Source organism: Genypterus blacodes, unplaced genomic scaffold, assembly GCF_046128005.1.
Source record: "Genypterus blacodes isolate CSIRO-AG114 ecotype Tasmania unplaced genomic scaffold, CSIRO-AGI_Gbla_v1 ptg000021l_1, whole genome shotgun sequence".
Taxonomy (NCBI): domain Eukaryota; kingdom Metazoa; phylum Chordata; class Actinopteri; order Ophidiiformes; family Ophidiidae; genus Genypterus; species Genypterus blacodes.
Genome location: NW_027466834.1, coordinates 2,305,463 through 2,318,980, shown reverse-complemented (window position 1 = coordinate 2,318,980; position 13,518 = coordinate 2,305,463). Strand labels below are relative to the sequence as shown.

The window sequence follows — 13,518 nt, the reverse complement described above, 5'->3', positions numbered from 1 at the left end:
TTTGGAAATATGACCATGGATGGACTAGCACATTAAGCAAACATTGCTATCCTGATTTCCATTTAAAGAGCCTTTGTTTTGTTTTTACACAGTCAACCCACCTAAAGAGGCAATGTTGCAAAAACTACTTTTACAGTTGAATGGACCGAGGAAAACATGGAGCCAACACTTTTAAGAAAAAAAATCCAGATTTTATTGTGTATTGTGGCTGTAGTCCGTGTTAACTGCCAGAGGGATGAGGTCGAGGATGAAGGAGAAAGAGAATGAGCAGGATTAATGTGGATCACACAGCAAGGTCAAATAATGTCCTCCATGACTCTTTGGTTTGCTAGAGCAAAACCTTGTATGACAGTATGAATCATGATCATGTAAATGAAGATAACAATTAGCTTCATCACACTAAGGCAAGCAAAAGTGAACACACAAATGGTAGCTAAACAAATTACAGAAGAACAAATTGAAAGTGAGGAAGCCAACTCTCTGTCTGGACATGGATCTACAAACCATTCAACAGTGCTAATAGAACTGAGCAGATAACAGTGGAGTCAAACAGTAGAATAGAGTGAATTTGAATGAATGAATGAAGAAGAGTGGAGAGCAGAGTATGAGTTAATTATTGGCATGAGTAAGCTAGCAAATGACTTCCTGGTGTCTTGAATGTAGATACAGAAATGGGGAGGGGGGCTCACAGCATCATGCAGATCAGCGAAGGTACAGACAGGGGCGTCTGATTGGTAAGCCAGCTCTCAGCAAAGAAACATTGCAATTCTACTGGTTGGAGTGGTCTGAAACCCCACCCATATGAGGTTCTGTGATTGACATCTAGAATCCCGTGCTGCTTGTTTGTCAAACAGGCATTAATGAGACAGCAGGAGGGAGATGTTTTTCCTTTTCATCTTCATCTCCTTCCTCTACTGTATACATCGCCATGGTGCCCTCCACTGTGGCCGCCCCTGTCCAGAGTGGGGAAGGTGTTTAGCTAAAGTTGTGGATGGCCAGTCTGAACATGTCATTGGTACACACCCATGCATCATTAATGTTTTTCAGGATGAAACTCTGGTGGAAGCCCATGATGGGATCTTCATCTGCCTGCAGACATAGAGAAAGGTCTGTGTCAATACAAATACATCTATCCAACACAATGCCATACAGCATCAATTCAATACAGTCTTACACAACAAGTGCCACTAACAGCCACAACAATTATCAGTGATAGATGTCGACCAATGGATGTCAACACAAACTGAACATAATCAACTTCACAGAGGTGGTCTTAATAACAAGTGTGTTGGATTATTTTGTAATGATTGTGCTACTTACTTTTAGTTGCCCTACAACCATACTCAAAATACAGCAGTCTGGGGTGGGCTGGTGGTCCTGCGCTGTTATACTGTGTGCTATCTTTGTGAAGGGGAGGCTCTGGAAAAATACAGCAAAATTAGTGAGATTCATTTTAATATCTCCCTGGACAATAATGTCAAAATAATCCATTTGATTGAAAATATAACATGAAAGAAACCGTATTGAGAATTTAGAAAGAAATCAACTGCAGGGCCTTAAAAAGTTCTCTGATGGAATGTAATAAATGTTAATTCTGTAAACTTTAGACATAAACTCACAGCAAGTTTCTCAACAATTGCATTTTTTCCCTGGAACTGCTGTCCTTCCCATGTAAGGCATGATGAATCAATCTGTGTAGAAAAAGGAAGACGGAAATAGGTTGGAAGAAAATTGTGAATTACAAAGGATGACACACATATATATATATATATATATAGAGATTTTTTTTTTTTTTTTTTTTAAATATTAGCTATATGCAAGTTATTTGAAGCTTTGTGTTATTCTCTTCTCTGTTTGAGGGGTTTACAACACATACTGTGAAGATCAAGGGACCATGTTTATAAAGTAATACATTTACACTGTTGACATAAGTTCTACAGAAGACCCATAATCTAAAGAATGGACTTGCATGGAACCACAGAACATGTGGAACAGCTACTCTAGACAGTTATACATTCAGTTACTGTATGTGTGTATATATATATATATATATATATATATATATATATATATATAAATACTGTATGTTCACTGTTGCCTTACAAAGTGTTTTCCTATGACAAGTAGACCCAAAACATCTGTATTTTTCACATATAATCATATTTTAACTTCTGGGTGCCATCTCACAATGGTTTGCTGCTTGCATAATGTTGCATGACACTCATTGATAAGAGAATGCTGCAAATATACAGCATACTGTGAATTTGGGGCATTGCAAGGAAATAAAGTATTCAAAGAAAATTGATTTCACCAGCCATTGTAGTCATTATAGCTTAACCCTCGTAATGTCCTCGGGGTCAAATTGACCCCAAGGACCATACAATACTAAAAAGTTGATAAAATGTGTTTTCTTTCATCAAATGGTCTGAAATTTGTAGGGGTTGTTTGATACAATGCTCTTCGTGATTAGAATAAAATTGAAGTCATTTGATTGAATTTTGGGTGTTTTATTGAATGTTTAACTCCTTTGCTCCTGGGGTCAAAATGGTGCCGAAGCACAAAGTGATGTAATGGGGCAAGAAGTCACACCCTACTGCTCTCCAACACATTTTTTATCTTGTATGTTTGATGTGTGTGGTCAAGCAATGGTTATTTAATAATGGCACAACAACAGGAGGTAAGGGCAGCATGCAATGCCAGGTCCAAAAACATGCATTTTTTGGGTGTGGCAGAAGCCCAAATCCCTGCCTTACTTTACCTACTTTTATGTAAACAAGTGCTATTGGCCCTAAATTCTAGGGAATTTTTTGTGGTAATGGGTTGAACTGGAGTTAGACTTAAGGTGTAACACAAAATTAATTGAAAATGTATACTTTATGCTTCAAATAACAGTCAAACCATTTGGGGTCAATTTGACCCCAGAGGACAATAGGTGTTAGTATTTGCTCTCATTCAAAAAATTCAAAAACGGCACCCTCACTAAACTTTGACATATTCCTCTCCGGTTCATGTCAAATAGTCAAGATCATATCAAATATTTCAAAAAGGAATTTTCCCCATTTTTTAAACTCAAAAATAGGGTATTTCGAATGTAAACAAGGCCTTTTGGCCCTAAATTCCAAAATAAATGGAACAATTTGTGGTGATGCGTTGGACTGGAGTCAGACTAAAGCTGTGACACAAAAATAATTGAAAATTTACACTTGATGGTTTAGATAACAGTCAAACAATTTGGGGTCAATTTGACCCCAGAGGGCCTTAGGTGTATGTAACACGGGAGGACATTACGAGGGTTAACAGATTTCTATTTAAGAAACAACAAGGCATGTGGAAGTGAAGTGCACATTTCACCATAAATTACTGAACTCAACAAAATCGAGTATCACTTGAACTGAGGAATTTTATTTCTCTTTCAATATAAAAAGATTGTGCTCACATTACTTTTTTGCCGGATATCTTTTTGATAAAAAAAAGAATAAGTACACAATTGTAAGTGTTGTTACCATTTTTAAATCACATTTAGTGGAGATATTCTGCTTAAAGTATCAGCACACTACAGTATATGGCAATGGCCTTATCATATACTATGTATTGTACACATTAATTTAACCCATGTGGTAATAAAAACACCAACCAAAATAAAACCACAATTCCACCACTTACATATATCGCCCCAAGCTGTGCTCTGTCCAAGTCAAACAACTGATAGTAGTGTTGCACAAAGCCGGATCCTATTTGCTCCCACATAGGCTTGTCTCCCATCCTGAATCACCCTGCAACACACACTGAGAATATGGAGAAGATTAGTAGGTAGAGGGTCAGAAAATGCTAGTAATTGTGAAGCAGCTTAGGTTAAATTGTGTCTTTGTTTAAGTTTAATGATGAAGCATGGTGCTTTTATAGATAATAAATAGACCATACTTATACAGCGCTTTTATCCAAAGTGCTTTACAATGACCTCACACTCACCATTTATACACTGGCAGGCAAGGAGCAGTTAGGGATTCAGTGTCTTGCTAAACAACACTTCTGACAGGCTCTCTAGGTCGAACCAGCGACCTTCCAATTCCTTGACAACTGCTCTAGCATCCCGAGCCATACTGCCCCGATTTTAGAATATCATTAAACAATCAATGCACACACTATTGTGGCTAAACTATTTGGCGTTCCAAAAAAAACACAAGAATTTGTCTGAAAAAAATTGAAACTGACAAATTGGCATCCAACATATCTTCCATATTTATATATAACATGTGAAAATGGCCATGGCAAAGTTATTGATACCCCTTAGAACGGTTCATGATTACGCAGTAATATTTCAAGCAGACCACTGACTTTAATTAGCATCAATCAGTCATTGAGCCTATTCATATGGAGAGATGCTCCATGTGCCGTTTGGTATCATTGTGTGCAACACCGCGCAGAACAAGTGCAGGAGAAAAGAGAAGAGGGAAATAATTACCAAGCATGGTCAAGGTAAAGGGTACAAGACAATCTCCAAGCAATCAGATGTTCCTGTGACCGCGATTGCTAATATTGTCAGTAGCCAACACAGCAGTGATTGCCAGTGGTTCCCAAAGTGGGGGGCCCTGCAGAAAAAGTTCGGGAACCACTGGGTTTAGGGTCCCTATAATTTTGTTCAGGCAATTTTCTTTTTTAAAATTTAAAATAATGTTCCCATGAAGCAACGTGTCAGCTCTATTAAATGAGGAATAAAGAATGGTCGATGCCAATTACTTTTATCAGTTTCAACTTATTTCAGATAAAACGGTCTATTGTGTTTGTGTCTCTCATTTCATTGAGATGGTGCCTAAACTTTTAGTCACATCTGCACAAGTTGAAATGGTTCATGTTTGTTGTTTTCTTTTCGTTCTTTTTTTTCGTTTTATTCAATGTTTACATTTTTACACATGCATAGGAATTTGTCCCAAGGTTCTAGTAAAAGTATTGCCCTGAACCAGTGCTGTTAAAGCCAAACAAAAATTCTCACTTATACTCCTGAAAAAAGCTTAATGCAGCTTCTTTCATAGTATGCGCACAAGTGTACAAATGGAATAATGTATGAAGATACTGTGCCTAAACCTATATCTTCATGGTCAACTGATGTAAAGTAGCAGAATTACCCGAGTGCAAGTAACGATTACTTTAGCTATTGCCCCTTCTTCAGCATAGTTGTGCCACACAAATGTCACCTGTACTTTCTAAATGCTGTAAAAACAACTGTGTTGTGCAACTTTTTCAATTCCAATGAGCACCAACAACAGTATCAGGCTTTAAAGCTTACTTATACAAACAACATTGATGTCATGAAACTAACAATGTGATTCTATCGAATTAAGAATGGTGTCATTCAATTAACAAAGTTACAAAACAGTAATGAAATCTTGACTGAAAGAACACAGTATGTCACATTTATACACCACTACATTTTACATTTCATAAAAATATGAACCTTAAGCATTACTTATCATCTCGTTTATCTTTGGCACTTAAAGGTTATTTACTCATTTAACCTAAGAATATCCATCGCAAGTTACCAGTATCTCAAGTGATGTCATCAAATTTCTTGAATTTCTATGATAGATCATCGAACCTGCCTCTCACCCAATGAATGCTGGGATAGGCCCACCTGCAACCCTACACAGGATTAAGCAGGGAGAGAGATTCCTCAACTGTTACAAAGCATAAAGAGATTTACTTGACAGTTACACTGAGAGTAAGAGAATCCTCCATTGTGATTAACTAATGAATTAATTTGATTGTTTCAGGACTTATCTACTCAAGATTACAACTTTACAAGAATGTACATGACCAAGAGACAAGATTGTTACTGTAGGGGTACAATGCAATACACTCTATATATCAACTTGTACTTGTTGAATAGTGATTAGTCTGGAGTTTTACTTGGAAAAACAAAACTTTTACATATACAGAGCTGGATGCACTCGATTTGTCTGGGTTTCGGTTGACACATAGTTCATTCGGGGTAGTTAAGAGGAAAAAAACTATACAACTTAGTGGATCATGGAAAGTTAGCGACGTGCTGCTGAACTGGCCTCAGTTACCAACTTGGTCCGTTTGGGCGACACTGACAGCACAGGTCATGTGCACACACATAACCATACACTGTTCTACTAGAACAATCTGTGAGCCTTCAAATTAGCTCTAACGCTACACAAGTAGCGCGTGAAATTTTGACAACTAATAAGTAATATTAGGGCGACGGAAGCACAACTAGAGCTAAAAAAGAGGCCGAAATACTTTGTGATAACGCCAATAAACAAACAAGAAAAGCACAGGTATGAACAGCTAACGCGGCAAGTAGCCACAGCAGCTAGCTTACAGGCTAACGACGACTCAGCCTGTAGGAGCAGAGCCAATTCACAGAGCATGCTACCCCGCCTAGACAGCTCATACATCGGATATCCAGGCGCTAAGCTAACTGGCTTGTTGGCTTCGGCATTTTCGCGTGTTACTAAAAATATCCGCCCCCCTCCAAGTGTTGATGTCTCCCCTCGAGTGTCCCGTGTCGGCGTTCTGTCCCCTTGCGGGCCCGCGCCTACAGCTCTGGTACTCTGGAGCAACTACAGGCGTGCCAAGTGCTAGCTAGCCTCTCGCGAGTTAGCCTGTCAAAAAAGTCACGCCTTCTTGAAAATAATAATTCTTCAAAAGCCACACGTATGGACTACTGCTCGTTTTCGCGCATGTTTTCATTCAATAATCCACAAAAGGGTTTCATAAAAACAAATAATAAAAACTTACCCCTAACCAACACCGCGCTCTGCTGCTCGATAACAAGACAGTGCACCGTCGGCTCTGGGCACGCGCTCAAAATCGGAACCAGCCCGGTGCATTTTGGGGATTGTAGTCTGTTTGCACACATTGCACATTTTCCATCAGAGAACACGTGTTTTGTATATATAGGGATAGATGACAAGATAAAGGGGAAACCAACATAACAGTGAGTCATAACAGCTTCAATGTATCTCGTTAACTGACCTCACATGCCCTTGTGAATCATAAGCCTGGAACCACCAGAAGGAGGCCAGCAAATGCCTCAACATGAAGGGCCCATTACTGAACGATTCAAGTATTCAGGTCCATACCTTTGTCTTGGTGTGTACCTCACATACACTGGCCCACTTGTTGAGAATATGGTGAATAATTATTCTTGTCTATGCAGACCAGTGCCTTTTTTTAAACACTTTTTTACTCTGAACACACAGTTGTGCATTTGTGTTTGCAATGGGTGGTTTATGCACCACAACTAGTTGTCGTGAACTGAACAACTGATATATTCCAATCACATCCTGTATCTGAAGCAGAGTTGCTTCTCCGTTTTGTCTGACATATCACACTGACGTAGAGCACCTTGGTCATCAAAAGTATCGTCACTGTTACTACTGGAACACTCTCCATCTGGTAGGACTCAAGGTCCTGCAAGCCATGCCTCAATAACAAACTCTCTTTAAGTAATTTTTCCTGTTGTCACCTTGATCCAAAATTGAAATCTTTGTACAAACATGAAAAGTGGAGTGTCTGTGTTGTGATGGGGACGTAATAGGATTCATGAGTCTTAATCATATTACACAATAAATGTGGAATAAACATACAGTATCTTTATAACAGCTCCAGATTTGACATATTAAAGGCATCACACAGTTTCAAGCCACGTGACTTTAGTGTAATATTTCTGGATACTTATTCAGTTGTAACTCGCTAGTGGTTAAGTTAAGGGTTTGCACAAAAGATGATTTTAACAATCAAAAAGGAGAGATTGGTTGCAACTTTTCAGATTGCCAATTGTCTCTACTGTAGGCTGGGCGTTGTGTCAGCCTTGCTGGGGGAAGTGCCTGCACTAGAGATAGTATTAGCCACAGGAGCCACTAATAGACGTTGCAGTGTAGTTTCTGTGTCCAGCCGTATAACACACTCTTTAAGCTCGTCCTTCTTCACCTGAGATAAAAGACATTAAATGAGGAGGTTCATTTCATGGTCATATCATAAGCAATTCAAGATAAATCATGATATTATCAATTTTTTCTTTCAAGTATTTGAAATTGTAGTAAACCTACTCTGTGCTCCTCTGTGTTCTAGAAACATTAAACCTACAAAATAATTGTAATAACTGAAATAATTGTGAAATCCCAATTCAGAACTAATTTCGGAAAACATCATACATAATAAACACAACAGCTGCACTGAGCCACTGTTGGTCCACTGACTCACTTGGAAGGCAAGGCTCAGATTCCAGTCCAGGGTGTTTGAATCTAAAGTTGGATCAATGCACATCAATGCCCCACGCAGATCTGACACTGACACCTCCCTGTAAGACATACTGTCTATTATTTTGGATGAGCACACCATGCTGTAAAATGCTCATACCAGCTGTGTGTGTGTGTGTGTGTGTGTGTGTGTGTGTGTGTGTGTGTACTCGCGCTCGAAGTATGAAGGGGGCATAGGGGTTATTAAGGTTAGATTTGCATTTCATTACCACCACCTAGGGGCATTGTGGAGAACTACAGGTTAGTCAGCTACAAATATTACAATCTGTGTTATGAATCCAAGTTGTAACGCTTTCACAACAATGGTCTATGGGTGTGGTTCAACCAAAAATTAAGACTTCAATTGTGTGTGTGTGTGTGTGTGTGTGTGTGTGTGTGTGTGTGTGAGTGTGTGAGTGAGTGTGCGCATGAGCAAACACACCTTTTGTCTCCCATCTGAGCTTTAAGAAGGCTAACATAGAGATGTCTCTCTTCCAATGACTGTTTCTTCACAAGGCTTGAGAATTCACCATTACTACCATCTAATCCCTACAGAGCAATATGAAAACAAGTGCAGTTGAGGTACAGGTAAGTCTTAGAAAATCACAATAAACCAGCACTTAATGGTCATCATACAGGATATCACATTACATCAGGCTCATAAGGCACATGAACTCCAGAAATCATTCATATGTGTGAGTCTGGGCTTGTTCTCATTTAGTATAACTAATTTAATTACTTCCCCGACACTGGCAGAGGGCTGAACAGTAGGTTTAAATACACCCCTTTTAAAAGAATGTACATGGCCAAGAGACAAGGCTGCAACAGTAGAGATACAAAGGTAATATATTCTAAACTCATACCCATAATTTAGCTTTTACTGGTTGAATAGTGATTAGTCTGGAACTTTACTTAGAAAAAAAGTCCCAAAACCCAATTGACTGAAATGACTGAAACGCTATGTCATCAGTCAACTAACACACTATCTGAACATCAACTAAACAATGTAAGCTTTATAAAAATAGTATTTATTGGATGGCTATATTGATTCTTCCTGTGTATGTGTCCACTTACTGAAAGTAACACAATGAACAGAACATAACAGAATTGGGGGACAATGTGCAACGTTTGCTATGTGTGAAACATTGTATACTGACAAAGTAATACATCAATAAGTATCGGTGAATGTTGTCAATAGGATGCACCGGTTACAGGTGGTCACGATGGAGGGAAATGAACACAAACATTCAATGAAAAGCCTCTAATGGAGTTGGGGTAGGGAAGGGTGGAAGGATGATTCCAAACATGCAAAATATATTGATTTAGGATTAATGGACACAGAGAAAAGTACTGAAAAATAATGTGTTTATTATGTGTTATTCTTCTCAAATGTTATTTGCTGGTTTCTTAAGAAGCTGCTGTTCAAGGTTGGATTCTGAGGACATAACAAATATCTCCCTTTCCCTGCAGTTATCCACAGGTTCTAGGTTTGGGATATTTCATACTTTTCCAAAACATTTCTAAGCCTGGAAAACACATTTTCCAATTCCACAAATTTTCCTGGATCTCCATGACAAAAGGAACCCAGATTACAGCATTGCTGTCTACCAGCAAGAATATCTTGATTTTATAGTATAGAGTATAGAGTATATATCCAGAAGCTTCGATTGGTTTCCTGCTAGTACATACCAGTTTCTGGTAGGCGATGGTCTCACTGCTGCTGCCCAGTTCCCTGTGAGCTAAGGCCAATAGTTCATCTATTGCTTGATCTGCCTTCACTGGGAACGTTGTACTCAGCACTACTCTGCATACACAAACACACCACAGGCTTTTTGAGAGAGAAGAGCACAAAGGGACAGGGATAAAGTACGAGTTTGTGTGTGCTTCTGTGTGTGTCTGTGATAATTACCTAAAGTCCTGAACAGTGAGTGTGCCGATGTTTGTCACGTCAGTGTTGATAAGCACTCTCAGTAGGTTGGATGGAATTTCATCTTGCCAGTTGTACACACTTTCATCCATCTAAGGGTTCCATATGGATTTGTAGTTATTTTTAGTCTGTATAATTATTTTCCACACAAATACTGGTAACTTTGTGGAAATGATTCTTATTTAGTCACATACAAAATGCTTTGAAATAGACCAACAACAGATTTAAACAAATCTATGCCATAACATTTAGGATAAAAAATTGTTAAGTTTTGGATAATATTTATTGGCTGATCGGCTATAGAAATGGAGGCACTTAATTGTTTGGAGGAAAGCAATTTCATATAAACTCATTACAACATATTAGATGCCTGGCACCCATGTTAAGTAGAGGAGGGGAAAATTACATGTACATGCTTAGTAATGGTGTGATTTGTCTCAGTCTGTACACCGTCTCCTTCATGGAGTTTCAGCATGGTATCATATTCACCCTTCAGCTGATCAAAGTCACCCTGCACATTCTTCAACTGGACAGCATATGAGAAACAAACAACAAAGGCAAAAAAGGGGATCAGTGATGATTAATCATGTGTGGTTGATCAGATGGATTTGAACGCGTGCATGAACTCTAAGTGCATATGTGTGTCTATATGCAATTGCATGCATACCTGCAGCAGGGTCTGTTTGTGAGTTTGTTCCAAGGTTTCCCAGTTTTCTCGAGGTATGACATCCCAGTACTCTGCCTTCATTGCCTTTAGCTCCTCCTGGGCTTTTGCCAGATCTTCTTGGCAAACCTTTAAAGCAATGGCTAAAGAGAAAGTATCTGTTGTGGCGATATGTCCTTCCAACAATTTCATGCAAACTGTAAAATTAAACTGCCACCGAGGTAATTGTGACATTTTATAACACAGGCAAAAAGAAGTCCATTGTCATGTGTCATTTATTTTACAATTTTCAAACAAACAAAAACAACAGCACACTGGCGCATGCCTCTTCTCTTGCACTGGTAAAAAGCATATCCCCATTTGGAATGGGAGAAGGAATTGTCCAGTGAACCTCGGACCATATTGATGTGTCATTTTCCTGCATGGACTCACCTGTGTTTTGCTCTGCAAGATGGTCGTCCTTCACTAAGCAGCTTCTCAGGTCATTGAGCAGGCAGATCAGTAACTGACGAGCATCACGCTCCTCTCGGAGTTGCAGATATTGATTGGACAGTTCAGACTGCAGACGCTCCACCTGGAGAGGAATAGAAGACGGAGAGGCGTGTGATGAATGTGAAATATTGGAAAGCTACTGATTTGAATGAAATCAAGACTCCAAGTGCCATCCCTGTCCAGTGTGAAGACATGAAAGATGCTGTCCTTGTGTGAAACGCTGTTGCAAAATAGTTTTTTTGTTTCAAGCTTTTGTGTAATCTCCACATGATAAGACAAAGTCATGTACCACCGCCTGCATAGCTTTTTCTCCCCCCCTCATGGCTTCCATGTCCTGCTGCAGCAGCTGCTTCTCTCTTTTCAGTGCTTGAATCTCAACCTGCTCCTCTGCCAGGCAAGCCTGGATCTTACTCTCACATTCCTCTGTCACCAGCCTCAGTTGGGATCGCATTGGTTGTAGTTCCCGGATTTGATCCTGCTGATATGCTGAACAGATACACAGTGCATCAGACAGACATTTGCCACTGTCTACTGTAAAGGTTACTTGTTAAAAATTTGAAGTCATTTTAAAGTTACACTGATACATCCATTCATCAGGTGTTAAAACCTTGGTATAGATAAATTGTTAACCAACATAATGATAAAACATTAGTTTGTGTTCTAATACGACCCACTAAATGTTATATAATTCACAAATACTTTTGAACAGTTTCTAACCTAAAGTGTTGTCATATTCCTTTTTGATTGCAGATAGAAGGGTTTGGTATGTTTTAAACTCCTTAATGAAACAACCAAAGACATCCCGATAAACCTATGGTTGAGCAGAAGAGGACGATTAGTTAATTACTTATCACTAATGGGTGTGAGGCAGCATATATCTGTTATTTGTTCTGTTCCATTGTGCAAATAAACCACGACACCTGTAGCTTGAGTTCCTGATGATTTGGTTCAGTGGGGTTGATAGTTTGTAGCTCTCTGTTCAAATAACTTTCCAGCTGCTCCAGCAATTTTGGCTTTCTGCCCGGGCTTGCATACAGGTAACTTTCCCGTGTCCAGTTCAACTAATGGGAAAGGATTAACACACACACACACACACACACACACACACACACACACACACACACACACACACTAAATATTTTTCAGGTCTGCAATGTGTTTCTATCACTAATATGCATGCATGAACACATGTATGAGTTTATTTTGAGGTGCAGAAATGAAACTATGCACTATGCTAATAATTCTACCTGTGTATGATACAAATGTTTACACAACTAAAATCACAGATTTAATAACACTCTTTTCACTGTGTAAACTTCTACATATTATTAGATTATTAATATAAGAGGTAATTAGCTCTTATTAATGACTGTGATTTCAGATAAGTAATATAAGACACTACCTGAAAATCAATCAATTATCAATTACACCATCCTGAATAAATTATGGGCGCAGAAGTGGAATTCCGTCCTTCTTGCCTGCTTTGTTTACCGTTTTCGCTGTAAATACTTGGGCAGTAGCAGCACTTTGTTTTTCTCGCCCTTCCTCTGCCATTTGCACTCTGTAATCCTGTGTGCTCAGATCAAAAATGACGTGAAAATAACTTGTGTTAATATGATGATTTAAATGCAGTTCGTCTGTACCTCGTACTGTCGTATATCACATCATATTCACCATGGCCGCTTCCGGCTGTGATAAGAGTGGTTTCCAAGGTAACGTGGACAGGCAACATAAGAGGACCCCTTAGTAGACTGCGGCGTGCCTGACTAGTTTTCAAAAGTAGGCGTTTGCGAATTATAAAAATGGCACACTTTAAAATTATGGCAAAGAGTGGCAAAGTACAATTCTACCACTATTTCGATGTGTCAAATAGCCAAAACTACGACTGACCTGACTTGAATGTAAGACATTTTTTTGTGTACTTAATACAATGGCAGCGCATATTTACTACTAGTACTACTACAACTTTTATTATTGATAATAATATTATTAAAATCAAATATCAACATTAATTTGCATTAAACATTATGCAGACCATAGCAGGAATAGCCGATACCACATTATACAGTATGCTGTGTGTATAAAACACACGTTTTTATTAGTAGTATTACAAACCGAATATTCGAAATTAAATATCCTCACAATTAATTTAAATTATTAAATGTATAAAG

The 13,518-nt window shown here is 38.7% G+C and overlaps 1 protein-coding gene and 1 long non-coding RNA gene across 4 annotated transcripts in view; one reads left to right on the top strand and one right to left on the bottom strand.

The window, feature by feature from the left end:
* The window catches only part of LOC142991870 (uncharacterized), a 271,893-nt gene that overhangs the window by 11,815 nt on the left and 246,560 nt on the right, over nt 1–13,518 (top strand). The gene's annotated exons all lie outside the window — the stretch shown is intronic.
* Nucleotides 170–6,847, bottom strand: nutf2 (nuclear transport factor 2). Of its 3 annotated transcripts, none has more exons than XM_076142423.1 (6): nt 6,763–6,847; nt 3,664–3,785; nt 1,620–1,691; nt 1,321–1,419; nt 1,024–1,089; nt 170–953 (listed from the first exon to the last, which is right to left on the bottom strand). In XM_076142423.1, exons 2-6 carry the CDS (start codon nt 3,760–3,762, stop codon nt 912–914), a joined length of 378 nt encoding a protein of 125 aa, XP_075998538.1. In that variant the 5' UTR covers nt 3,763–3,785; nt 6,763–6,847; the 3' UTR covers nt 170–911. The 3 variants fall into 3 exon arrangements, with proteins under 3 accessions (XP_075998538.1, XP_075998537.1, XP_075998536.1); XM_076142422.1 differs by adding an exon at nt 5,538–5,637 and having other exon boundaries at nt 170–1,089; nt 6,763–6,827; XM_076142421.1 differs by having other exon boundaries at nt 170–1,089.

Bases quoted from the DNA above. Each gene is read 5' to 3' on its own strand.
- nutf2 (XM_076142421.1), bottom strand. From the start codon at position 3,762: ATGGGAGACAAGCCTATGTGGGAGCAAATAGGATCCGGCTTTGTGCAA. The intron at 1,692-3,663 runs GTAAGTGGTGGA...TTTTCTACACAG, and splicing joins CACAGCTTGGGGCGATATAT to ATTGATTCATCATGCCTTAC. The intron at 1,090-1,320 runs GTAAGTAGCACA...CTATGTCTGCAG, and splicing joins TGGTTGTAGGGCAACTAAAA to GCAGATGAAGATCCCATCAT.